Genomic DNA, 27,565 nt, shown 5'->3' on the forward strand with positions numbered 1-27,565 from the left:
CTTTCTCTGCTCGTCTCATCAACATGACAAATTCTTGTCTTTTCTTCACTTCTTCTTCATCTACTTCTGATTTCTCTTCTTATGATTCCTCCATCTTCTCATTACCAATCCAGTCACTTTCTGTTGCTCCCCTCTAATCCGAGTAACCAACGTTGCTTCCTCTGCTAGTCATATCTATACTAATATCATCAACATATCTGACCAAAGTTCTCCAGGCCTAGCCATGTTCCTTCCCATTAATCCTGAAATGTCTTGGCATACTCGTGGCGTAGATACGGCTCTCTATCTCTCATACCCTCCCTTTCAGAAAATACTATCCTTCTGATACAAGCTAGTCTTCTATTCCAGACCTCGATTTGAGCTCTTTTGAAGTCGGACTTAACTTCTTCTGCAGGTGTTTTACGTGCCAATCAACCTTGTAGTCATGTTTCAAAGCATCAAACTCAGCCAGTTCATCCACACTCAGAAATAAATCAAAGCAAATCACAACTAATGTTTCAGCTCCAAAATCTAATATTAAGGTTTCAGTTTAAAATCAAAACACATTACACAATACTTAGATAATTAAAAAAAGCCAATTGGATAGAACAAAGAGGAAACAACATACCAGTGCCCTCGAATGGGTGTTCAAAATCAGTCGGTCACCAAACAGATCGTGGTTGTCATCATCTTCACCAACCCCTCTGCCTTCAGTTTCTTCTAAAACCCTTTCACAGGGGAAAAAAGAAAACATAAACTAAATCCTAACAAAACCAAAAAAAAAAAGCATGAATATTATTAATTACAGTTTACATACATCTTCACTGATATAGCTTATTGACGGACCATGTTATATAATTGAATTTTAGTATATATTGATCTTTGTTAAAGAACAAAAAAAAAATTGAATTTCACAAAAAAAAAAAAAAAGCATTTTAGTATATATTGATCTTTGTTAAAAATATTGGCTCTCTCCTGGGCACACTAGCGTTAGATTCAATTCAACCAGAAAATTTCATGCGCTTCTCCACCATCTTCCGCAACCACACAATCCAATTCTCCAATCGCCGGAGGAGCTCCGTCAAGCTACTTCACTCTCTGCCCCGACCAAGACCTAGAAACCCCTCCAACTCCAAGCGATCCTTCCAAAAACCAAAACTTGCGAAAACACAGACCCCAGAGGACCCCAGGGTTTACACAAGAGACGTTGTATCCAACATCTATAACATCCTCAAGTACTCCACTTGGGAATCTGCTCGAGAACAGCTCCCTCATCTCGGTCTCAGATGGGATTCTCACATTATCAACCGTGTCTTGAAAGCACACCCTCCGATGCAGAAAGCTTGGCTCTTTTTCAACTGGGCTTCCCAGATTAAGGGTTTCAAACACGACCACTTCACTTACACCACCATGCTCGATATCTTCGGTGAAGCCGGTCGGATCCAATCCATGTTCTCCGTCTTTCACCTTATGAAGGAGAAGGGTGTCTTGATCGATACGGTTACTTATACATCGCTTATTCACTGGGTTTCAAGTTCCGGCGATGTCGACGGAGCTATGAGGCTTTGGGAGGAGATGAGAGATAATGGGTGCGAACCTACCGTCGTGTCTTACACTGCTTACATGAAGATACTCTTCGCCGATGGGAGGGTGGAAGAAGCCACGGAGGTCTATAAGGACATGTTACGGTCGCGAGTTTCTCCCAATTGTCACACTTATACTGTATTGATGGAGTTTCTTGTCGGCACAGGTGACCTTTCATTCTACGCACACCAACTGTTCGTTAAAATGCCTAGCTGAAAAACTTTTTACAGCTTTTTAACTTTGTGTAAGATTGATTTGAAATAAACATATGGAGTAAGACTAGGAATATTTTATGGATATATTGGTTCTTGAATGTTTTTGTTTTCTTGACGACGATGATGATGATGTGTGTTAGTTTTGTTCGTTTGAATTGCAGGAAAATGTGAGGAAGCTTTGGACATTTTCTTTAAAATGCAAGAGATTGGGGTGCAGCCAGATAAAGCAGCTTGCAATATTCTGATTGCAAAAGCCTGTAAATTCAGGGAAATATCATTCATAGCTCGAATTCTTCTGCATATGAAACAAAATGGGATTGTACTTCGTTACCCTATCTTTCTTGAAGCTCTTGAGACCCTGAAAGCCGCAGGTGAAAGTGATGATCTGTTACGAGATGTCAACTCGCATATTTCCGCTGAATTTTTGTGCTCCAGTGACATCGATGAGACTCCAACAGCCGAAGTTGATGACACTAAGAGTTCAAATGATAGTAGAGTTATCAGCTCCGTTCTCTTGATGAAGCAGAATCTGGTGGCAGTTGATCTTATACTTAATCAGATGAGATATCGGAACATAAAGTTGGATTCTTTTGTTGTTTCAGCTATCGTGGAAACAAACTGTAGCCGTTGTAGAACTGAGGGGGCTTCGTTGGCTCTTGATTACAGCTCGGAAATGGGAATCCATCTAGAGAAGTCAGCATATCTTGCGTTAATTGGTCATTTTCTGAGAGTAAACGAGCTTCCTAAAGTGATTGAAGTGGTCAATGAGATGCTGAAAGCGCAACACTACCTCGGTGTGTACCAAGGAGCAATGTTGATCCACAGGCTCGGGTTTGGGAGAAGACCTCGCTTAGCCGCAGAGGTCTTCGACTTACTTCCGGATGATCAAAAGGGCGTAGCTGCTTACACTGCGCTGATGGATGTTTATATCTCAGCAGGGAGCCCAGAGAAAGCAATGAAGATATTGGGAGAGATGAGAGAGCGAGAGATAATGCCTTCCCTGGGGACATACAATGTTCTACTGTCTGGTCTTGAGAAAACCAGTGATTTCCCGAGAGAAACAGCGTTGTTGAGGAAGGAGAAGAAGAGTCTTGCTGCTTCTGCACGTTTCCGGGAAAATGTTCATGTTGAAGACAATATTGTATGTGATCTTCTGTTTGCTACAAATCTGTAATTCTGATTGCAGCACAGGTGAAGTGTATATGTTTAACCGAGGCCCATTAATGTGCAAATATGAGGCCTATACTGTTTTAAGCCCACCACCCATTTATTAAATTTCATTTTATTGACAGACATTTCTGATAGATTGATTAGCAGTACGACTGAGTACTAACGCCGGAGAAAAGAGATGGCGAGATCGTACTCTATCTGGACGCCTGTTTTGATCTCACTTTCTCCGATGAACGGAGAATCACCTAAATTTTCCCGACGCCGGGTGATTTTAGCCACCAGCGTAGGTTCTCATCAGGGTCGTACAACAGCTTTCAAAGATCAAAATTAGTTTTCTTTTCCCGGAGAGATTTCTTGTGCTCTGTCTATGTGAGAATGAATCCGAGGCCGTTGGGTTTTAGGTTGAGCTATTAGAGAATGTTTGATCTAACTGTTTTGAGGTTAAGATCGAATTCAGCTGTTATATGCTTCCAACTAGTTATGTTGATTGGTTTGTGTCATGTGAATTTTGGGCAACAAAAGGCATTCTTTTCATATGTTGATGATTGCTTCTGCTGTTTTCTCATGGTCAATAGGAGAAAGAAGAAGATTGGTATTAGTGTAAGTCTGCATTTTCAAGCATCAGTTTTTGTTAGTTTGTGCAGAGCTCTGAGGTCAGTCTATATTGCGTTTTCTTTGACAGCCTTTACTTGAAGCAAACATTAAGGAACCCAAAAAGCTTCAAGTCCTTGATTCCGAAGATATTTCCAGAAGAAACACCATGTTGTATCTCACGGCTGGATTCCTTGGAGGGATCAACATTCTCCATGGTGAAGCCGCAGAAGCTCGAGTAGGGAGAAAGGAGAACAGGAAAAAAGCAATGGAGAAGCTGATGGCGAAGGCGAAAGAGTCAGAGCCGCCCAACAAGTCAGAAAACCAAAAGATAGAGAAAGAGTTAGAGAAAGAAGAAGTATTTCCTCTACTTCCTCCTCCTCTTGTGGTGGAGGCAAACATGTTGCAATAAGCTATCTCCCTCGCTCTCTCTTTTGTTTACTCTCAAGAGACACGATGTGTGAGAATCAAAAAGCTTTTCATTCCAACACCCAATTGAGTAAATGACACTACATGCTGTTCTGTGCTATAGGTTTCCTATTATTACAAAACGTGTTAAAGTGAAGATGATGACAGAAGATAAAGAGTAGAAACAGGATTAGCTAGGTGATCTTTTTGTCCATGTTTGTGATGAGATTCTTCATCTGAAACCTCCAGAAACAAAAGTAAGCAAAACCAAAGCCGATCAACACATACAACCAAACCTTATCTTCCCCACCTTCCTTGTCCGACCAAACCTCTTCTATCCCAAACCATTCCCTCACTCCTTCTCCTTTGTAACTTTTCATTATGCCTTCCATCACTCTCCCATACAAGACATATATCCTATCCCGCCCCGCCACAGTCACGGCTGTCGGAAACCCTTCCACGTCGAGGTCAATCTCGTCATAAACCACTCCTTCGCTCCAGCTGTCTTGGCTCTTTAGTAACCAAAGCTTCTTCTGCGACACCACCATGATCGTGCCGTCTCTCTTTCTCCTAGCCACCCCATCCGCCGCAATCAGGTCTCTGTTCAGCAACACCAGCCTCGCCGTCCCGCTCTCTTCGTCCACTTTGAACACCTTCCCCGTGTTGCTCTGCACAACCAGGAGGTAACCATTGCTTATGTACACGATCCCGTTCAAGCCGGAATCGCGGAATGTTTCGTCCGCGTCTGCCGCCACAGGCTGCGAATTGAACACCGGCGATCTCGAGAAGATCGAGGCTGCGCCGTCGCGATCCACTTTCCAGATGAAGTTTTTGGCTGAGTTGGTGACGTAAGCGTTGCCTTTGTAATCAACCGCCACGTCATTGGCGACATCTCTGGCGATGTCTTCGTCGTCTCCGGAAAGCGACGGGAGAGGAGAGAGGAAGATGCGACGGCCTCCGCTGCGGAGATCGTAGGCGGCTAGGGCACTGAAGGGAAGGTGAGGCGGAAAACTGTGGATGCAGGCAAGCAGACGGCGATTAGTAGAGTCAACGGCGAGACCGAGGATAGTTGCGTTCTCCGGTAGATCGGGATCGGAAATAAGAGTTTCGATGACTCCAGCGTCGGAGACGGAATGAATAGTACGGCTGTGGAGGGAACCAACCAGAAAGTGCTGCTCCCTTGGATCCCAGGTTAACCCCTCCGGGTAGAGTCCCGGCGATCGGAAGCTGATAACGTGGCGCTTATCGGCGGAGGAGAGAATCGGAAGTCCCAGAAGTAGGACGACGGCGAAGAGATTTGGGAAGACGAAGAACGATCTGCATCGAGTGGAGGATGACGACGACGACGACGACAACATGTTGGATTTTTTTTTTTACAGAAATTTCAGAAATCATCAATCAATTCGATCTATTCAAAGGAGACCAAGCCCATTTATGCAACTCATGGGCTACATTTTGATTCTTTGGGTTCTTATTAGACTTTTCTCTCTATCTATTATCTACCCTATCCTTTAGACACTAATCAGGCCTAGAATCTCTGAAACCATAATAATTTTAACGGGAAAAAGCTATAAAAAGCTTCGAGTTATCATTTTCGTTGAATTAAAGCCTCAACTTTGTATATAGTGAATTTAATATCAAACTTTTTGTTGACTTACCTTTTAAATCTCATACTTTTGTTGACTCAACCGATTTGAGCACAACGTTAAGTCACTAAACGGACAGATCAAACGCGGTTAAGTTTCTGACAATACCACTGTTAGCTGTTAAACGAATCGTTTTAATCAAAACGAAAACCCCCAAATCGTAAATCAATTCTCTATTTCTCAGAACCCTAAAAATTGAAAAACCCCAAATTTCTCTCTATTTCTTCTTGATTGGTCTCTATTTCTTTTCGATACCTCTTTATTCTTCTCACTTTCATCAGATTTTGATTTATTCTTCCAATTACTATGAGTTCTAGCTCGGAGACGTTGGTGATAATCGGTGATCGTGGATTGCCCTCAAAGTGTGTATGTGGTGAAAGGGTATTGAAATTTACATCAAAAACTCAAGATAATCCTGGCCGACCGTTCTTCCGTTGCATCAACAAACGAGATGCAAGCTCATGGACAAGCAAGAAAGATGTAGGCTCAAGCTCGTGGTGTTTTTTTTTTATGTTGTTTATGTGTGTTATGGTAATGGTAATGTTGTTTGTTTATACATTAGGGTCACTTATTTAAGTGGGTGGAGGATGCTATCTACGAGGAAGTTGAAGATGCATTACCAAAACTAGGAATCATGGCAAACGAGATTGTTAAAGCCAAAGCTGAGATAAATGAGCTCAATGTTGCTATGCAAGAGTTGAAGGAAGATGCAATGCAAAGGAAAAGAGACATATGCAAGCTTAAACTGTTGTGGAAAATAGTGTTTTCTGTGGCTTTGTGTAATAACAATTTTCATTGTTTACCTTATGGTTGGTAATGTAAAACAACCCAAGTTTATTCTTGGTTATTAGTGTTGTTTACTTGTATGTTGGTTTGTATGTTTGGTAATGAAATCAGTTTGTTTCCTTTGAAAGAGTTAGAGATGGTTCATAGTTATGGTTCATTCATAATAAAAGAGTTAGTAAACAACAAAAGAGACATCATTCATGGTTTGATAACAAAAGAGACATAACTCATTGTCTAAAAACCGCAAAATAAGTAAGTTTCTTGTCCTAAAACACACCAAAACATTTCATCCTAACTTGGGCATTGAAACCATGATGTCCAGCCTCATGATGCTTGTTGCCTCTGTGGTGCTTGTTGTTCCCATTGTCGTCCTTGAGAGGGTTGTGATCCTTGTTGAGGTTCCCACCGTGTTGTTTGCGGTTGTGGTGCTGGCATATGTGATCCTTGAGAGGGTTGTGATCCAAGTTGAGGTTCCCATTGGTTTGGTTGTGGTTGTGATTCTCCTTGTGATTGTGATTGTGCTTGTCCTTGTCCAACCAACGCATTCCTTGGTTCCTAGATGGATAGATTATGATTATGACCTTACTTATTGTGTTAAGAACCAAATATAAAACGAGAAATTTACAAAATATGACAAACCTGGTCCTTCCTAGGTCGACCTCTTGGCCTTTTTAGTGGATCTGCAACACTTGGGTTTGAACAAGATAACCTATTGTGACCTTCTTGTTTGCAATTTGAACATGTCATGACTCTACCTTGTCGTGATAATCTGGTGGTGCTTGATGAGGCAGTTTCAAACCTTCCCTTCCTCCTAGCATGGTTAGGAGGTCTACCACGATTGCCTTTTCTCCATGGTGGTGGCAAAACTCCTAATCTATTCATCCTAGACCACTCTGACTGACCTTGAACAGGCGCAATACCATCTTCATAAGTTTTTTGCCACATTTTTGTTGTGTACCAGTCGACAACATAATCTTCAACCTTTTGCTTTTTTGCTATGATAACAGAAGCATCATTGACGCATGGGATTCCAGTCATCTGCCACTTAATGCATCCACATGTACGATCATTCATATCTACACAGTAAGTATCATCATGCAACTCTACCTCGTGTCTATCGTTCCTAGCCATGCTTCTTATGCAAAACTGTGACCCTTCAATCATTTTTTCAATCTCCAAATGTGCTCTCTTCATGAATCTTGTCTTTAATCTGCCAGCTATAATATGCCTTTTCTGATTTCTCACCAGGCATTGTCTCCTAATATCCTCAAGCATTTCTAGCAAAGGCTTCCTCCTAACTTGACGTATGGTTCCATTAAATGATTCACTCAAGTTGTTCAAGTTATCATTGCAACATGTACCTACTCTGAAAAAAGCTCTAGACCATGTCTCTGGTTTAGTCTTTAATAAAGAAGCAAAAGCACCTGGATTATATTTCTGCAATGCTGCCATATTTGCATTATATTTTCCAATGGTGTAGCTACGAGCAATCTTCCAAAACAGACGTTGCAGTTCCATATCGTGACGATCCCTCTTCCAATCCTCCATAATATGCTTAGCACATTGACGATGTTCTGCTTGGGGGAGAATGGTATGAATAGCTTTCACAAGACCCTGCAAAACAAATAAACTTAGATAAAAGACATATATATGAACACAAAAAAACATATATCTCAAACAAAAATATACTTACCGATTGCTTGTCTGACAGTATAGCTATTTTGCTTCCATCCTCAAGACCCAAACTAGAAGAAAGCAACCTCATAAACCAGTCCCAATTGTCATCATTCTCAATCTCAACCACTGCCCAAGCAATTGGGACTATCCTATTCTCTCCATCTCTTCCAACTGTAGCTAATAGATGTCCCTTTATATCCCATTTCAAAATAGCACCATCTATTCCTAATATGGGTCTACATGTTTGCTTCCATGCATCTCTTTGTGATTTAAAACACACAAATAAACGATAAAACCGTTGCAAGCTTCCAATGGTTGGCCCTGGAATTGTCTCAATCTCAAAGATTGAACCTTCATTTGATCGAAGAATTTCAGCTTGATAATCCCAAATCCGTGAAAAGTGTTCTTGATGACTAGCACTCGCTTCACGCCTAAGTTTTGATTTTGCCTTTGAGCATTGTTCATCACTAACTTCCAGATTGTACTCTCTCTTAATCTCTGCCTTCATCTCATGTGCGGTAATCTTTGGGTTCTTTCTTAATCTCTCTAAAAATAACCAAGCTATTGTTCCTCTCTTTAACATATGACTGTAACCAGACCTCACACATCTATGCTTACCCTCATATCAATTTATTTGCATCTTGTGTTTCTTCTTATCATAAGCACAATAGCATCTCCATAGACACTTACCATTCTCGTCAACATAAGTACATTTTGCTCCAAGCTTCAAAGATTGTGATCTATATATCTTAATGTCATATCTAGTTTTAAGAGAGTACCTCAAACCAGCAAGCTTGAAATCATTTGGAGAACTAAACGTTTTCCCCAAATGCAGCATCTCTTCAGCATCTTCAGGTTCGACATGATTATCGCCATCTTCATTGTCTTCGTCTTCACTATCTGATAAACGATCTGGAATCTTCTCCTCATCCCAAATATCATCTCCACTATCTGCATCAGTCAAGTCTTCCTCTTCTCTTGCATCCTCTCCAAACTGATTTGCCATGTCTTCACAAATAATTTCTTCTAGACCAACACAATTTCTATCTGCTTCGCCAGTATCTTCATACCTGATACCATCGCAATCATCGTCGCCTACAACCTCACAATCATCCTCACTAACTTCCTCACGGTTTTTATCACCAGCAGCATCACCACCGAACACTACAAGAGCATTACCTTCACCATTAGTCGCTTCGGGAGCAGCCAATTCGAGAGCAGTCGATTCGACATCAACCCTCTTTCGTTTAGAAGGCTTCTTTTTATTCACCATCACTTAACGATTTAGAAGATGAATTGAAGAATGGAAGAGGAACTAAGAAGAAATATAGAGGAATCGAAGAATAAGAAGAGAGGAATCGAATTTGGGGGTTTTCAATTTTTAGAGTTCTAAGAAAGAGAAATTGGATTTAAGAATTGGGGGTTTCTGTTTTGTTTAAAACAACGGTCGTTTTATTGCTAACGGATAATGCTAACAGAGACATAACTGCGTTTATTTCCTCCGTTTAGTGAGTTAACGTGGTGTTCAAATTGGCATGGTCAACACAAGTTTGAGGTTTTATTGTTACGTCAACGAATAGTTCAATATATATTCCACCATATACAAAGTTCGGGCTTTAATTCAACGAAAATGATAAGTTGATGATTTTTATGGCTTTTTTCCCTAATTTTAACCTATCATCATTGTTGTTGAAGTTTCAATTAACACCATCTCCAATTGTTGAAGTTTCAATTAACACCATCTCTAATTGATTTCTCTATTTTTATCTTAAAAATTAAAATAGAGGAATTTTATAATAGAAATGAGTTTTAGTGTTTTACTCCAACCCATCTGCATTCTCAATTACTATACAGAAGAGAAATATAACAATTTTTATTTTATAGGTAAAACTAAATTTGAGTTGGAGTAAATTTACATCTAAAATAGATATCGCTATTTTTTTTTCTATATATGGAGACAAATATAATTGTGGATTGAAGATTTTCTAACCCATTTTAATAAATTAAAAAGTTCTCAACTTGGGCATGTAGATCCTTTCAAGTCAAAGAGCTGATAGTTAACATAGTTTCATTCCAAACGTCATTTGAACCAGTTGACCTAATTTAACCAACTATTTTTGTATCATTTTCTTCAAATACTTCAATTTCTGATTCCAAGTTTTAGGTACTAACCAATCTATCCGTCTTTTACTTATTTTTCCCCCTTCGTTTCTAATCAAACTCTCATTCTAACTAGAACCACATAAGTTTATCAGTTAATACCATACTTGTGTTCTAATAAACCACAATTGTCTCTTTCTGCTTCACATTTATCTACACTGCAATGGTTGATTTCCAATAATACCAGAAAAAAAACAAGAGCCAAACATGGATGGCCACTGTTTGCAACTGAACACTATACATGTATAACTCTTATAATCGTGGTTTAAGATAAATCAAGGCTTTTCAGTATTCATCACTTATTCTAATTATTGAACTGTTGCTACGTGAAAATCAGTTTGGTATTCTTTAATATATGTGCACTAGAATAATCAAAACAAACAAAACTTCTATGTACTATATAATATGGCCACTAGCGCTGAGCATGGGACGGATACTTTTGAATTTTTTGATATTCTTTACCTGACTCAACCCCTATGAGTAATAAAAAAAATTATTCTCTACCCATAAATAACATGTTCCTGAAAAACGAGTATCTGGTAAAAAATAATTGATCTTTTAGATAGTTGATCTTTTAGATAGTTGAACTTTTATCCCAAGGCCAGCTCAAACTTATTATGGACATTGTACTAAAAAGTCCATAATTTTTTTTATCTACACTTTTTCTGTTGGTTTTTGGATATATTTGCTGAACATTTGAAAATTTTCTGACAATTTTGGACCCTCAAAAGTAAAGAAAAAAAAATAGAAGGACATGGTGTTTTAGCTCTGTCACCACACCCATAGAGCCGGCATTGCTTTACCCTTACCCAAAAAAACGAGTACACTATAAAAAGTGTCCATAACAACAATATAATTTTATATTCAAAAAGAAAAAAATTCATAATTATGTACAACATATAGCTCCATAAATTATATAATATATAAACTTTAAAATAAAAGCTTGTAATTTCATGTCGCAAAACCATTCTTCTATAAGGTTTTTATTTTCTAGCTATTTACATTCTCTTTATTTACATGAACATGTAGGACATCACATTTTTCTATTATCATAATACAAAAGAACAATATCATAACGGACGAAAAAAACAATATCATAACCAAACTAATATACAAATAACAATCATAATCATTCCAATCAACAATAAAGCTAAATTGAACTTAGGCTTTAACTTTCACTCTAAAATATATATATATACATATATATATATATATATCATAAATGACTAATAAACAAATATTAACGAATGTTTACGGGTTGGATAACAAAAGGGTAATGAGATAGGTAACGAGACGAGTATTACTCTACCCTCACTCACGAGTAATATAATTATTATACTCGTTACTCGACCCTAAAGCTAAGGGTACCTATTTTTGGAGATTGGTACAAACCAAATAACAAGTCGAATATGAGTAACGGGTATTAGTGCCCAGGGCTAATGGCCACCACACCACACCAGACATATATGGCTTTAGTACTTGGTATTTTGTTGTTTGTATGCACACGCACGGATTTGTTATCCATAAGACATTAAATTGGATATGATAGATACGTTGAGATGTAAATCTTATGCATGTTATGTATTTGGACCGTTGCATCTAAATGTAAGGAGAACGACCCTATGATTAGACCAGTGTTCGTGGTTCCTCATACATTGCCCATCACCTTTCTCTCTCACTCTATCCCCATTAATTTATTTTTATTGTTTTATTCGATTTATACTTTTATAGATGGTGCTTTTTCACTTTGTTTGCAATTTTTAAAAAATTCATTTTATTCAAAGCATAATTTTGTTTCACAAAACTCATATTACTATTAGAGATATACTATGTACAACAAAGTATACAATACATTGATTTGTTTACTTGACTCGATAAAATTCCATCGTAGTCCCACTTCAAAACTTTTTATGAAAAAAAAATCAAAAGAAAAGCTGAATAGGTATCATCTCTACTCTTGACCTCAAAAATGAATATTGAGATATGAAAACTTAGAAATCCAAAACCGATAAATATATAACGATGAAAGGATCAATAATCCGCTAACGATAAATCAGATAGTAGTAGTATTTAATTAAAAAGTTTAATGCGCTTCGAACTTTATAAAATTATATTCAATTATATTACAGCCTGTATCTTTTTCCAAAAGTTATGTCCAATGGTCTTATCAGTATGTAAAATCGTCCAGTCTGATATATTGTATATATATATATATATATATATATATATATATACGGCTGTTAGTCTTTGTATTTGCACGACTAAAACAAATTTAAAATTTTTTGCCTCATGAATTTAGAATAACATTATGCTGCAATAATTGAGAAATCAGATATAGCAGAGAGAGAAGTAAGAATATTCGATTAGACTGAAAAGAAACTTGAGCTTAATATATAACAAGCAAAAGTACATATTATTACAGCCAAACGACCACTTGAATACAATCTTTTCAGACCATATTTATTTACTGGATTTCATGAGGTCCACATTGTGATTTGCGGCAATACTTACGATGACAATTCATAATATAAGTATCAATATTGAGATTATGAGATCTGCCAAAACAAGGTGATGGCTAAAGAGAATTACTGAATAACTTAGTAAAATTGAGATAATTGTTAGAGATGGTCCAATACTTAATAAAGTTGTATTTTCTTTCAGATGGATGAAGATATTTTTTGAAAAAGTACGTAGGTCTGTTCTATTGACTAGAGCTTTTCAAGTTTTAGATTTGTCGATGAGACTAGTTCTAACCAATAATTTTGAGTGAAAACATTCATGTATAGGAAGTCGGAGAAGGTCTGATTAGTATACACTTTGATGATCATAGCAAAACAAAATTACTGAAATATTTAACAGTAACATAAATGGTTTTATTATTTACTTTTTACCGTTATTTTTTTTAGAATTTTTCTTTAAGTATTCTGCTACTTTTAATGTTATTTTATAAAATAGAAAAGTTAATTTTTGTTACCCTATGCCACCTGTCAAATTTATAATCAAATAAATAAAAAATGAAAATTATAATTAAATTAGAAAAAAATAAAGAGACAAAAAAATCTCTGCTAGTCTCAAAGTGGATGCGTAATCGAAGTTAATTTTTGAGCGGATCTAAAATCTCTTTTCATGATAAAACCGATAAACTCATCATTTTGACTATTGATTAGTTCTAGGGAAAAGTATATAGCGTAGTTAAGTATGATATAATTGAAATGCGAGTAAAAGTGTGGTCCATGTTTGTTATCATTCTTTGATGCTCGAATTTTTTTGTTTGGATTTACATGTGGGAGGTTTTTTTGTTACTTCTTTTTACCTAAAATTTTGAACTATATCCTTCTTACAATCCTGTTTAAAATCTAATTAAATTACATACCTTGGTCAAAGATTTAAAATTTTACTTTTTTACTAGATTTGAGAGATTCGACTTTTAAAAATAGAGCTTTTTTATAGATTAATGGTGTAATTTTTACCAAGAGTCCGTAATATTGCATGTAAAACTATTGGATGTGATCTTACGTGTTGTCGGAAGAGTATGTTAATCATAAAGATATCATACATTACATGCAAAACCGTATGTGTAAATCTGAGTGTTGCTGTAAAAAGGTACGTCACAAAATTATTGTATGTATAATTTTTTTATTTATCACAATCACATATAATTAAAGACCATAACAATAGAATTAGATGTCAAATATTTTTAATGATAATATAATTGTCGAAAATTTTCTTGAGACATAAGAACTACTCTGAAATTAGGAGGATATATGTTGATATATATATATATATATATATATATATATATATATAAGAATTTGAAAGTATTGGGGGCATGTGTATGCAAACTTGCAAAAAAAGATATTTAGAAAAGGTTAACTTTTGTCGTTGAGTAAAAATGCCTCGTCGCTTTCGGGGGAAGCCTGCCATGTTGGTCGATCCTCTTCTTTAGATTTGCATTCATTGAATTTTCTTCATATTCACTCTCCATTAGTTTCGGAATATTTGCTTTGTTTTCTTTTTTTGGGCAAAGATTTGCTCTGTTTTCTAAATGTAGTAATTTGATGCCTTTTATCTATATAGTACTACTATATTAAATATTCCTATATAAAGAGAAGTACAAAATAGACCATGGGTTGGGTCAATTAAGTGAAAATAATCTGAAATTAAAGAAACGGATACGGATAAAAATAAACCCACGACGAATTAAATGGGTCATTGGGTTATCAAAAAAAAAGGAAACTTCAATAAATAAAAATCATAAATGTAAAACATCAATAAATTTCTCACAAACGATTCCTACCAATTATTCCATTAAATAAAGTTATCATTAACTGCTTCCATGAATCTTAACAAAATATTCTACATATGGCATACTAATTTCGAAAATATTGTTCAGTCATGAAATTTAGGAAACATATAAAGTTAAGTAATTATTTTAGATTCATCGAATAAAATTTGCATTTATTAAAAGCTTAACAATAAAATCTAAATCATATCAACATTATTTGTTATACCAATTTACAAAAATATTCCGTAAACTTAGGATATTGATTTCGCAAATAATAGAGTTCTCAATCTTACTCTCGAAAAGAAAAAAATATTCCACATCGGTTATAATTTTTTTACAAATATTCAAACCAGGCCTCCAAATTTGAAAACTCTATATATAGTGTGTTTAATACGATTTTTTATTTCAAAATTTCAAAATTTTTTAAAGTTTAAATTATTATTAATACTGAAACTTTTAAAAGTTTTGAGCTTTTAAAAAGTTTTAAAATATTATAATTCAGAAAACTAACAAAATAAATATTATTAGTAAATCAATGACGCTTCAATTTTAGAAAATTATTATAGAATAATATCTGATTACCAAATTGTTCCAAAATTTTAGTCATCCATCGGAAATCTCATTAATTTATATGCTAAACAAACAAAATCCTAAAATATAAATTAGTTATAAAGATATCATATATTTGCCAAATATACTATAGCAACTTTTCACCTAACTGTTAGTATTATAATTGATTTCGAAAACAGAAATATCGTTAATCACTAAAAAATATTTCCTTATATGACTATATTAAATATTAATACAAGATCAGTTACATATTCAATAAGTTAGTTTAAGTAATTACCTTCAAATCAGAAATTACTATTAATATTCTAAATATATTTATATAATTATTAGGAAATCAATTAAAACTCTCTACAAACCAAAACAGATTTTTCTAGAAAAAAATCAACTGACTAACCCTAAAAATCGAACACCCATTCCTCACTATATATTTGGAATTCAATTGTTTCATTCCAACTTTTCTATGCTTTTCTGAAGTTTTTATTTATGATTTTTTGTTTATATATAGGTAATTCATGTTCTTTTATCCAATATGAAATATTTTTATTTTATTATACAGGAACATCAAAAACATTGTGAATCTATCAAACAAACTCATAGGTTCTTATGTGATAAGGGTATGTACAAAATTTCATTCAATATCTTTCTAATTATGATGCAGAGTACTACTACAAACCAAATTATGAATTTGATTAATATTTTTTTTATTGTTTTTGGATATATGAAGCATTATGAAAATTATCAAATTTCTATCTCCTTATGTTCAGGTATATATATAATTTGACTTAATATATGAACTATTTTACATTTTTGTAATTAATTTGACTTAATATAAAAACTATATTGTTTTATTTTCTGCAACTAATGTTAATTAAATATATTTAAATTGTCTGAACATACATACTTATATGTATATATATATATATATATATATATATATATATATTTTCCTAATTTATGTTTTAACCAAATCGATGATTTTATATGTGAACACAAAGTTCTGACCCCATGATATCTACCGGAATCACCATCTTCTCCATATGAACTAATCTTTGTATTTTTTAATTTTTTATGCTACTAATATCCAATTAAGAAGATTTTATTTTTATTTTTTACACTTGCAGAAAACTCAAGAGAATCTAAAGAATAAACCATTGAAGTTCTATCCTAAACAAAACTCATCAACATAAAAAAATAAAACCAAACATCTCTTTGATAAATTGTTTTTCTAAATTTTAGTAAATGATACATTAAAAATTTTGTGTAAATGAGAAATTGTTCTTATGGTTTGTCACATCATACATTATGAGTATGTAACTTTTACAAACATAATATTTTTTATAATTTTTATGTATATTCCTATTTCTACTACCAAAATGATCAAATTGAATTATCTATTCATTTGTGTTGTTAGAATTTTCTCTAAACTTTTAAATATTTAATTTTAGGTATCAAAACTCCTTAGTTGACAACAAAAAAACTCATTATATTACCATTTACTCTTTTTTGGACAAAAGTTAGCGTTTACTCATTTTTTTCTCCCTACTTTTCTTTTATCCAACCTCATTACTCAATTATATGACTTACTGTAAAAATAAAAATATAGCATATTCCAATCTATTAAAACCGTATATATATCAATAAGTTTCTGATCCTAGTGTAAATATATTAACTCTATTAATGACGAACCCTAATACGAAAATCTCAACATTAAAATGTTTGCGTTGATGCGAGTAATTATCTAGGTTCTTACTAAATAAGATGAGATTTACACTACTTTGGCATAAAGACTATGGTTGATAATCCGAACTCCGAAGACTTCCTCTCTAAAAATTCGTTTTATGAACCGGCCGAATCAAATCGTGATAAGTCACGAGTGAACGTCTTAGGAATTAGGATGCTTTAAACAACGGAACTGTAAACATGCATCGTAGGGTGCAAATATATTGTATGTCCTGTGTAACCCAAACAAAATTCAAAAGCTAGTTTTAGTAGTACTGTTTTTACATCGTTTAATTTATTTACAAACTCACACTCTCGTGCATCATCGACTTCTTATCAAAGTAAACTACACGGTGATTATTCTAGTACAAACCACTGGATTATAAGATTCAGTTAAGAAAAAGGTGCATATACACATACGGGTGTGTAATAATGTGTTACATATGCTTAGCTAGGATCTACACATAAATTAACATAAACAGAAGAGGAAAAAATGATAGATGTAAGAGTTTTTTGTTTATGTTTTGGCGTCTAACGGAGACAAGATCCTTAATCCATTCAAATCTTGTTCACTAAATCCTAAGTACTTTTGTTGTGTTCCACAAATATTGGAACCAAAAACCAAAGACATATCTTCTTCTTCACCTTCCACTCTTTCCCACGAAAATAAAGGACTTGTTTATTTCCTGGTTACCGAGGAATAAAGAACCCAATCTCCGAGGCGCTCTCAAAAGCCGGTTGAAACTGAAGGGACCAATTCAGAGGCCAAGAAGGATATAGTAGACCAGAGTTATGGGTAAGGCTATTAACATTCCAAATATTACCCTGCATCCATTTTCACCAACATGTGTTAATATACACTTATACTACTTGACCATAAGGAACAATATTGTAAAACAATAATATAATAAGTTTGGAACTTACGCAGTGCTAAGAATCGTGGGATGCACATTGTACTCTTTTGCAAACACAAACGGAACTATTCCTTGAGGCAACGCAGCCTATAATTCATGCACTCAACATCATCATCATGATCATGTAAGACTATATTATAGACATATATCATGCATGTAACACTATAAATTTGTATACCTGAACGATGGCTATACGGAGAAGGTCGCCATGTAACCCAATGGCAATCCCAGCAATAGCCATGATGGCCGGACCGGTTATGAATCTGACTGCCATGGCAAACGTGGCGACGGAGTTCCCACAAGCAATGATTTTGGGTTGAAGTGCCATGAATAAACCTTAAGAATAGACCAAAAATAAGCAATGAATTTATTAAGGGATTTTGAGAAATTGACAGCAAGAGTTAGGCCAGCTACTTGGTAAGACCCAAATAAGTACACACAGCCAGTGGGGGTGACCGGACCTACCAACATGTCTGGGTCACAAGGTCAGAGAGGGTCCGTATTCTCTTAAGGGTAAGTGCTTTGTACAGTCCATATGACTTTTTTTTTTTTACCAATTACAAGCTGGACAACTACGACTAATGAAACACCCAAACCCACCTTTTGCATTAAATGAAATTTTAACAGATATGATTGACAACAAATTGGGCCCATCATTACGCTTAATATTATTAATCTTTAAGATTAAATCATCATCAACAGAAGTCTAGTCCTTTAAAAAGGAAGATGGAGAAATTTTGATTTACCTAAGCTGAACATAGCCATTCCAAGACCAGCATCTGAGAGTATGGAGATGGATTGTTGTAATATTTTGGGCATAGCCACATGCCACCTGCTTCCACAATAACCCATACTCATTATTAGTTTCGTTAGTTCCCGTTACAATTATTCCATGCATATATGTGAATACTATATGATTGATTATGCTATTTCCTTTTATAATGATTAATAATATATATCCATTATGGGTAAGTCAGAAAATGATTGGACTGACTAACTGACTGACCGATAAGCAACAAGAGCCCAGATGAGACCAATAAGACTTGAGTATGTGTTTGGGTTTCTGATGAGTTTTCGCCACACCATTATCAGAATCAGTCTCGTCACCACACTTGTAGGCGGCATATGTGTTCCCATGCGGACGCCGCCGCCATCTCCTCTGGCCGCTTCTAGCTCCGCCGTAGAATTAGACCCCACTTTGTTTAGTCCTGCCGTAGCTTTCTCTATCTCTCTTTCACCCTCTCCACCATCGTCACAGCCAATATCATCACCACCACCTGACAAAAACCACACAAAAATTAGGATTAATATAAATTTGATTAGATATATATATATATATATATATATAGTATTTGTACAGTAAATCTAAAGCAACTCACCTCTGGTGGCATTACTCTTTCGAGGTTGATCAGGGACGACCATCCGGATCTCCTTGGCGCCTTGTTCAGATTGCTCTGTGGCACCTCCGGCTCCACCGAACACGTCGGAAACAGGGGAAGCGCTAGAACTCCAAACAAACATGTGAAGCTCCTTAGCGTCATGGCTCGCTTTGTTGTTATTATCCTTATCTTGCGGGACTTTGTTCGGTTGTTTAGTTGAAACAGCCGTCGTACCGGATGAGAACTCCGGGTTCGGAGCCGGGTACGAACCCGCCGTCGCCGGGTTAGGGTAAAATCCATATCTGTTCTCTTCGAAATTAGAAGGCCGCGGAGTCGGACCACGAGAAGATTGAACGGAGTACAGATCCGCCGGACCAAAATTAGAAAGCCTCCCGCCGGGGAACCCCATCACCGAATAAAAATCGGAATTGTTGAAATTAGAACCTCTGGGAGTCGAACTGAGGCTGTAGATCTCAGCTCCGGTGAGATTGGAAGACCGTGGAGTCATCATCAGCGACCTCCTCGACGCGTTTGATTTCCTCACGGTGACGTGAAGCTTCCCGTCGTTTCCGATCTCAGCATCCGTCTCGAGGAAATCATGGCCATCGAGGGAAACGACGTCGGATTCGACTTTAAAGGAGACGATGGAGGCGGCAGTCTCAGGGAACTGCTCCATGATGAGAAGCTTAGCGCCACGGTACTCGAAGAGGAAGAGGAGGAGAGTGTACCAGATGATACACTGAAGAACAACGACCTGGACCATGAGAGAGCCGGCGTAAGTACCGTACATGGCGATCAACAAAGGGATGCCCATGACGAGAGTGTTTGGGAGAGTGCTGAGAGAGAAGATGGTGATCATCCACTCCAAGCTACCGTTCTTGGTTAGATTGGACCATAGAGCAAGCACGAAGAGCATGATGATCTTCTGAAGCGTGTCGGCGGCGATGAAGCGGAGGTTCATGGCGTAAGGATCGTTAGTGGAGATGAAGTGGAAGGAGAGGAGTGGGACGGCGAAGATGGCCACGAAGCGGTTGATGCCGGAGCACTGGTCAGGGGAGAATATCTTCCACCACTGCACGGATCCGTAGGCAAGGATCATGGCCACGTAGAGCGGCACCACCGCGGTCAGGACGGTGTACAAGTCGTGCCACGTTATCATTTTTTTTTCTTTTTTTCTTCCGGTGGGATCGTCCTACTTTTTTAGTAGTGAGAAGAAGAGAAGTGGCATTAGAGGGGGAATTTAGAAGGGCGAAGAATGGCAAAATGGGAAGAATTTAGGAGAGATGATACTAATTTTAGAAAGGATTTAGGAGAAGAGAGAGGGGCCTCCCTCATCACCCATACTCATCATATATATAGAGAGAGGTTTTGAAGCAGTGACAGTGTCTGTCATCATCATCACTCGTTTGCACACGATTACGTTTTTTAATTAAGCGAATAATAGTTAGTAATTTAATTTATGTGAGATTAAAAATGATAGTGTGTAGTTGAGTGGGGACACGTGGCAGATTGCAATGGGGGAGTTTCTGGCGATACGTGGACAGTTTTATCATTGGAATAGTCTCTCGTAGACCTGGGCATTCGGGTTCGGGTTTGCGGGTTCACCCCTATAGTATCCAATAGGATTTTATATACTATCGGGTCGGGTTCGGATCAGATTCCTTTGGGTTTGGGTTTTGTTCGGGTATACCCGAAACCCGAAGAATCCGATCGAGTTGTCCAAAACCCGATTATGTTCAAAGCAATGCAATGTCAAATGTTCAAAGCAATGCAATGGCAAATGCTTACAAAGGTGACTTAAATGCAATGTCAAATGTTCAAAGCAAAAGAAAAAAGAAATTCAAGTCTCAATCAAACATTCTACAAAGTACAAACCATTGAGAAAATCAACTTGAAATCTTCCAAAACAGCTTCTTTCATTCTTTGGTTCACTTCTCTTGTGCATCTTCCCTTTGGCATGTGAATAACTTAAGGTCCTTTTGAATCACTTCCATACTCTGAAAAAAAAACAATTACAAGCATTGAGAGATAAGTTTATATTAACACCAAAAACTTAAGATAGTAAGCATTAAGCAAGATTAGAAACAAACCTCTTTCAAGTCCATCCTCATACTCAAACTCAGCAAGAATTTGTGCATTTGTAAGCACAATATCTTCAAACTTAAGGTCTTGCTTGAGCCACTGTTCTGTGCACATCAGAATCTCCACCAGATAGTGTGTGAGACAACTTCTATATGGGTTTATTATCCTTCCACTAGTGCTAAAAGCACTTTCAGAAGCAACTGAAAACACCTGCATAGCAAATAAATCCCTAGCCATCTGAGATAAAATAGGATACTTGCCACTATTGACTTTCCACCAAGAGAGTACATCATACTTAATTCCCATCATCAATTCAGGATTCTCAACTTCTTCCCTGGGATAAGTATCCAACTCATTTGTGTTTCTAACTCCAATCTTTCTAAGCAATGTATCATACTTATGGTCCATTGGGTTGTATCCATCAAACTCATCCTCCATGGAGTCAAATATTCGGTCTGTTTGTCTATCTTGAGTACTCTGAGTTGAAGACTGAGAATGAGAAAGTTCCTCATTTGCTCTTGCATCGTATCTTGTAGTATATTCGTTATACATATCACGAAGGATGCTCAAAACTGAATCATACAACATCGTAGCTGTTATACTCTTTTCCCCATATAGCTCCTCAAAACACAAATTTGCATACTGCATCTTCTTTCTCGGATCGAAAACATTAACAAGTACAAACATCTTGTTGATGTTCTTCATGCCATCCCAGTATTTGTCGAATTTGTCAAACATCTTTTGTGCATTTACATTCACGTCATTATCAGAACTATGACAAAGCAACTGAAGCTTGACTGCTATGTTAACTATCTCACCATAACACTTGTATGCATTCATAGTCATAGATGCAGATACAACCAATGTCGCATGGTATAAAACTTGGAGAAACTTCACTAACCTTTCAACCTTACGCCAATCATCTCTCTGAGGAGGTCCAATCCTTTTCACTCCATTCTCAGTCTCTAAGAAATGATCATAATACAACTTATCTTCAAACTCCATCCTATCAAATGCTCCACTGAACTTTAACGCCCTATTCAACATCAAAAATGTCGAATTCCATCTAATGCAGACATCTAGTGGCAAACTACCTTTTGAAAACTTACCAGAATCTACTCTCAGCTGAAATGACTTCCTCCTATATGGTCCTCCTCTAACATATGAGATTGCATTGCAGATTGCAGTCACACTTGAATCAATCTCAGTCAGTCCATCCTTCACTATCAAGTTAATGATATGTCCAGCGCATCTCATATGCATAAAATCTCCACCCAAAACCAGAGAATCCTCACTAACTAAAGAGAAAGCAGACTGAAACTGACTCAAAGCACTAGTATTAGCTGTTGCATTATCAACAGTAATAGTAAACAACCTTTCTATCCCCCATTCAGCTAGACATTTCAGCAGTGTATTGGCGATTGTTTTACCTCTGTGATCTTCGACATGCTTGAATCCTATAATATGCTTCTTTAGACGCCAATTCTTATCAATGTAGTGGGCAGTTATAACCATATAACTTGAACATGTAAAAAAAAACATTGATAAGAATCTTCACTAATTGAGTAGAAATATTAATCATAATATATTGAAATTTGATTTTAAAAAACCGTACCAGTTACAGAGGAAACCCATATATCATTTGTGAGCGAGAATTTTTTTAGAGTAGCTTTCCTCTCAACAAAAATCTTTACTATGTCTCTTCCTGCTGTCCTTCTTGAAAGCGGCTTGTACAGGTTCACCTAAGTGGATTACATAAGAAAAAACATTGATTAGAATCATGTATTAGAAACATAAAAAAAACAGTGATAGAAGATAGAAGTGGCACCTTGTTGCAAAAATGTTTCATTGCCACACATTCTACAAACGACAATGGTAACTCTCCTATCACCACCATTTCATTCAATGCTTCTCTAAAAATATGCTCAAGCACTTTTCCAGATTGTAAACTCCCATCTTTACTAATAACCTGTTGACCTTCGGATGGATTTTGACAGTCTTCCCATGCCAAATATGCCTTACATATTTTTAGATGATTCCACAAGGTTTTTGTCCCTGACTTTGTTGGACAGCTGAATTCCTTTCCACAATAGTTGCAGTTACATTTGTCATGATTGTCCTTCATTCTTGTGAAATGTTGCCATACATTTGATCTTGGGTTGAGAGTCTTTTGGGTCTTAGACTCAGGCTGCTCAAACTCTGATCCGTCATTACGAGTTTGTTTCTTTTTGCTCCTTCGATTAGACTCGGGTGTTAGAACCTCTTCTTCTTCATGTATATCTCTCTCGTCATCATCAAAATTTGGAGAGGATGAATCCATCTGCAAATCATAAGTCACACGTTAACAAAACAATAGACAAAGAGAGAAGAGGGCTAATGCATCATCAACAAAACACAAAACAATAGACAAAGAGAGATACATATATACATATGTAACGAATGGAAGCTGTAAGTCTCAACTTTTGTGTGCTATATATATATTAAGATGCCAAAACAAAAACTGATAGTGTTTTTTTTTTAAAAGGCTGATGCGGACGGTAATGGAACAATAGACTATGTGGAATTTATAGCAGCTACAATGCTTATCAACAGACTCGACAGAGAAGAGTATCTCTACTCAGCCTTCCAACACTTTGACAAAGACAACAGTGGGTAAGTATTTATAAAGCATATCATCGGCCATGGACAGTTGGAATATTCATGATTTAGCATCATTGTAACTAGATCCTAATTGTAGATTACAGTCAGACAAAGAGGAAGTGAAATGGGCAACACTAAACACATCTCAAAGCACAAACATGGAAAATCAAAATAGGAACTCAACGATGGAACTCTAAAACAAGGAAATGGGAAGCTAATCAGCCCTAATTTCAATCTCTAGCAGGATTCGTTAAAATCTAAAACAAGGAAATGGGAAGCCAATCAACCCTAATTTCAATCAATCGTTCTACTAAGGACTCAAACAAATTCATTCAGAACGATTGAGAAGCAAATTCCCATCTCTAAACCAAGAACAAGAAATCATGGCAACAAGCCACGAAGATGAAGAGCCTAGTTTCAGTTTCAGTTTTACAAAATCCCAATTTTGAAGAAGACAAACCTTTGATTTCCTCCGTGAAGTTTCAGAAGGAGGAGAAGATGCGACAATCCTTTGATTTGGTGTATCCAGTTTGACGATTTGGTGTATAATTTTTAAGAGAGAAACCGTACTTTCTGTCTGCGAGTGCGAAGAGAAAGAGTAAAGTAAAACTAGGGATTTAGGGATTTAGGGATCAAGTGTTATATTTTCGGGTTATTCGGGTTTTACTTCGGGTTTCGGGTAATATCCGAACCCGATCGGGTATCCGAACTTTAGAAACATTACACCCGATCGAGTTTTACATACTTCCCGAACCCGAACCAAACCCCCTACTTCGGGTCGGGTTCGGGTTCGGTTAATATGCCCAGGGCTAGTCTCTCGTGTGCTTTTTCTTTTTGCTACTTAAGAAAGAAAAAAAAAAGTGGTCAAGTTTTTTTGCACTTTTTAAAATTGCCAAGGCGAATATATACGCTATTATTTTCACTTGACAACAAAAGTTAGTATAAGGAATAATACAAATTACTGTTTTTGTAATCTTTTTTTCTCGTATAATGTAATCGTTTGATTCCCAAATATATATATATAAAGTAAAGTACGCTATACTCATTCCTGGTGCTGCCACCTCAACATCTCTATATGTTTAATAAGTCCATATTACTTCAAAAACTCCATCTTCCTATGTTTTCTTTTAAGAGTTTTTGAAAGCCCAGTTTTAAATCTTCTTCAAAGCCCATCTTTGTATAACATGTGGTACACATAAAACCCTTCCCCGGAATCGCTGCTCCTTCGTCCGCCGTTCGTCGACCTCAAACGCCACGCCTTTTCAGCATTCATGACTTCCATCTCTATCGGTTCGTTTTCCTCTCAAACCATTATTTCATTCTTTCAATGCTTTTTCTTCCAACTGAAGTCCGACTACTTTACGTTCAATTGGTCTTACTTGAATTGCTACATAATGCCATAAACCCATTATCTACGATTGCATTCCTCTTACCATTCCTTCTCTATCTGAATTTCATTATTACTAATATGGATCCCACTGCTGTTGCATTCGGAAATCTGAAAGCCTGGTCGCTTACACCAACAGATCGTTGGAAGGATGCTTCGTCACTGGCCTGCCCGAAACGTTAAAAAAGGAGGGCAACTAATGGGAGTCGACTTCCTACTCATTGATGATAAGGTTTTTGTAATCTCAACTTCATTTCTCAATCACTCGAATATAACATCTCTAACTTATTTGTCGTTTTTCTGTAGAGTTGTGTCATCCAAGGTTCGATCAATGTCACCCATCTTCCAAAATTCGAGAACACACTGCTTGATGGGGCAGTATATATTATATCAGACTTTGAAGTCACCAGAAGCAACTCTCGGTTCAAGCTTACCGACTCCCCCTTCTCAATATGTTTTATATCGACCACTGTTTTTTATCAGGTCGACGAGAGCTTCGGTATTTTTCCAACAGAGTTTTTTAGGTTTCGTACACATGAGCAGTTGGTTTCTCTTGCCAACACGAACACTGATCTGCCAGGTGTGTCGAATTCTAAACTCTACCATTAGTTTACGTTTCCAATATCAACTTCATCGCTGAAGTTTAGTTCCGTAATCCTACTGCCTTGAGTTTCCAACTGATACAGTTTTAAAAAAAAGGACATGTTGTAGATAATATTAAGAGCGTCTGTATTCAATCTTCCTTTCTCATATAAAAATCTGGTTTCTTTACTTTAATCAAACTCTACCTCAATGCCACGTCTGGGACCAAATTTTATTCCGACGAAGAGACGACAACAACTGCACAGTTTGTTGATAGGTAGTCATAGGGTTTATCCTAAACGTTTTGAATTCTCATTTACACTAATTTGTCATTGTCCCTTAACCATATTTCCGTAAATGACCAAGCAGGCTAAAGGGCAAAAAAAAAGAAAACCCCAACCCTATTGCACCATTCCATGGAGTATCCACGATTGAACATATATCCATTGCTGATCTTAACCAGTTTGTTGCTACCGGTAATCCACAGGTGAGTTTACGAAATTTTAAAGGTTATTTTGTCTGACTAATATAACCATTTATGTAATCTCAAATTAATTTCCCTACATTTTCCTTCTCATAAACCCAACACCCCATAACGTACTCTAAATTGGTTTTGATTTTGCTAAATTTTAGGAGGTTGAATTCTTATGCACCGAAACAGTGACAAACATACAAACCCAGCGTGGTTAGAGCTTCATATCTTGTGCTGCATGTGGAACCAAAATGGTTAATAAGATGACGACTTTAACTTGTAATAACTACAAATGTGGGTCACTTACTGCAGTCGGAGATGTGAAGTAAGTTTATTAATATTAACTTCCCATTCGAGAGCTTAATATTTCCATGCTTAATTAATTATCTCAACTCTAACCATGACATAACTTGGAAGATACCGTGTGGAACTAGTAGTCGACGATGGGATGACCAGCGGCGTCTTTGTTGCCTTTGATAAGGACATGGTGAAGTTGACCAACATACATGCATCAACACTCTCTGCTTAGATGGTATGTAATAACTCTACCAAACCATTTAAATTTTCCCACTACTTTAAAACCTAAAATTTCAACTAACCATTACTTACCTCTCTCTCATATCGTCTCGCATTGTCTAGGCTGACGGTGAACTAAACTCAGACTGTGGTCCTCCAACACCAAAAATAGTTTCTGACATTGTTGGGAAGAAATTTACATTCCAGCTTAAGCTGGCTAACTTCAATTTCACTCCTCACCATCAGTCATTTACAGTCTCACATATTTATGCAACAACAAAGGTGCTTCCTGGTCCGACCTTCGTTGAGGTAAACTTAACACCACATCCACATCACTCTTTCTATGATTTTACACATTGTTTTCGACACTAATTCATACCTACAGTCGCAGGTAGGAAGTGGGAAATTGGTGGACTCAAGTGCTAAAGGGACTACAACATCTCCAACTCGTCTACACCATACAAGCACCACCTCTGCAGTTGATATAACAACAGAGGGAAAAACTCATTCTTCTGGAGATTTAGCAGTTCAAAGCTCATCTTCGGCAGCTATGAACAAAAAGCAGAAGATATAGTAATGCCATTAGCCTGCTTCCGTATATTTAAATTTCTCACTAGCTTCTACTAGAGAACTATCCTTGATTTCACTACTTTCCACCCTTGTCCTTCTGTATGGAGTTTCGTTGCTTTACTATATGGTTTCTTTTATGAGTATTTTTATCAACTTTCCATTAAATGTAATTTCCAACTCTACCTTTGAAACGAACAGGAGTCCTTATCGATTTATGTTATTATTTAACATTT

At 36.6% G+C, this 27,565-nt stretch overlaps 5 protein-coding genes and 2 pseudogenes across 6 annotated transcripts; 4 read left to right on the forward strand and 3 right to left on the reverse strand.

Moving 5' to 3' along the window:
* The first annotated feature begins 898 nt into the window (after positions 1-898).
* LOC104789898 (pentatricopeptide repeat-containing protein At2g01390-like) lies at positions 899-3,484 on the forward strand. The gene is made up of 3 exons (XM_010515556.3): positions 899-1,729; positions 1,940-2,969; positions 3,071-3,484. The coding sequence occupies exons 1-2, from the start codon at positions 997-999 to the stop codon at positions 2,950-2,952; spliced, it is 1,746 nt and encodes a 581-aa protein (XP_010513858.1). The 5' UTR covers positions 899-996; the 3' UTR covers positions 2,953-2,969; positions 3,071-3,484.
* Positions 3,082-4,068, forward strand: LOC147942067 (uncharacterized). 2 transcript variants are annotated; one of them, XM_087455582.1, is made up of 2 exons: positions 3,082-3,548; positions 3,631-4,068. In XM_087455582.1, the coding sequence occupies exons 1-2, from the start codon at positions 3,366-3,368 to the stop codon at positions 3,949-3,951; spliced, it is 504 nt and encodes a 167-aa protein (XP_087311708.1). In that variant the 5' UTR covers positions 3,082-3,365; the 3' UTR covers positions 3,952-4,068. The 2 variants fall into 2 exon arrangements, with proteins under 2 accessions (XP_087311708.1, XP_010513860.2); XM_010515558.3 differs by having other exon boundaries at positions 3,095-3,231.
* Positions 3,999-5,305, reverse strand: LOC104789896 (uncharacterized). The gene has a single exon (XM_010515551.3). It carries the CDS (start codon positions 5,303-5,305, stop codon positions 4,142-4,144), a length of 1,164 nt encoding a protein of 387 aa, XP_010513853.1. The 3' UTR covers positions 3,999-4,141.
* A 593-nt stretch (positions 5,306-5,898) lies between these two features.
* On the forward strand, positions 5,899-6,444 carry LOC147942068 (uncharacterized protein At1g43920, Chloroplastic pseudogene; annotated as a pseudogene).
* Positions 6,445-6,703: 259 nt separating this feature from the next.
* LOC147942069 (uncharacterized) lies at positions 6,704-8,579 on the reverse strand. The gene is made up of 3 exons (XM_087455502.1): positions 8,073-8,579; positions 7,019-7,993; positions 6,704-6,934 (listed from the first exon to the last, which is right to left on the reverse strand). The coding sequence occupies exons 1-3, from the start codon at positions 8,562-8,564 to the stop codon at positions 6,704-6,706; spliced, it is 1,698 nt and encodes a 565-aa protein (XP_087311628.1). The 5' UTR covers positions 8,565-8,579.
* Positions 8,580-17,150: 8,571 nt separating this feature from the next.
* LOC104789900 (auxin efflux carrier component 4) lies at positions 17,151-20,525 on the reverse strand. Its single transcript, XM_010515560.3, has 6 exons — positions 19,084-20,525; positions 18,711-18,981; positions 18,451-18,536; positions 17,883-18,040; positions 17,715-17,791; positions 17,151-17,615 (listed from the first exon to the last, which is right to left on the reverse strand). The coding sequence occupies exons 1-6, from the start codon at positions 20,240-20,242 to the stop codon at positions 17,549-17,551; spliced, it is 1,818 nt and encodes a 605-aa protein (XP_010513862.1). The 5' UTR covers positions 20,243-20,525; the 3' UTR covers positions 17,151-17,548.
* Positions 20,526-25,292: 4,767 nt separating this feature from the next.
* LOC147942070 (uncharacterized) lies at positions 25,293-27,336 on the forward strand (annotated as a pseudogene).
* The last annotated feature ends 229 nt before the right edge of the window (positions 27,337-27,565 follow it).

The sequence above is a fragment of the Camelina sativa genome, chromosome 6, assembly GCF_030686135.1.
Source record: "Camelina sativa cultivar CO46 ecotype springtype chromosome 6, ASM3068613v1".
Classification (NCBI taxonomy): domain Eukaryota; kingdom Viridiplantae; phylum Streptophyta; class Magnoliopsida; order Brassicales; family Brassicaceae; genus Camelina; species Camelina sativa.

Bases quoted from the DNA above. Each gene is read 5' to 3' on its own strand.
- LOC104789898 (XM_010515556.3), top strand. From the start codon at position 997: ATGCGCTTCTCCACCATCTTCCGCAACCACACAATCCAATTCTCCAAT. The intron at 1,730-1,939 runs GTGACCTTTCAT...TTTGAATTGCAG, and splicing joins GGAGTTTCTTGTCGGCACAG to GAAAATGTGAGGAAGCTTTG.
- LOC147942067 (XM_087455582.1), top strand. From the start codon at position 3,366: ATGTTTGATCTAACTGTTTTGAGGTTAAGATCGAATTCAGCTGTTATA. The intron at 3,549-3,630 runs GTAAGTCTGCAT...TTTCTTTGACAG, and splicing joins AGAAGAAGATTGGTATTAGT to CCTTTACTTGAAGCAAACAT.
- LOC104789896 (XM_010515551.3), bottom strand. From the start codon at position 5,305: ATGTTGTCGTCGTCGTCGTCGTCATCCTCCACTCGATGCAGATCGTTC.
- LOC147942069 (XM_087455502.1), bottom strand. From the start codon at position 8,564: ATGAAGGCAGAGATTAAGAGAGAGTACAATCTGGAAGTTAGTGATGAA. The intron at 7,994-8,072 runs GTAAGTATATTT...TTTGTTTTGCAG, and splicing joins TACTGTCAGACAAGCAATCG to GGTCTTGTGAAAGCTATTCA. The intron at 6,935-7,018 runs GTTTGTCATATT...CTATCCATCTAG, and splicing joins GTCGACCTAGGAAGGACCAG to GAACCAAGGAATGCGTTGGT.
- LOC104789900 (XM_010515560.3), bottom strand. From the start codon at position 20,242: ATGATAACGTGGCACGACTTGTACACCGTCCTGACCGCGGTGGTGCCG. The intron at 18,041-18,450 runs GTAAATCAAAAT...TCTATTCTTAAG, and splicing joins AATGGCTATGTTCAGCTTAG to GTTTATTCATGGCACTTCAA. The intron at 17,792-17,882 runs GTATACAAATTT...CATGAATTATAG, and splicing joins TCCGTATAGCCATCGTTCAG to GCTGCGTTGCCTCAAGGAAT.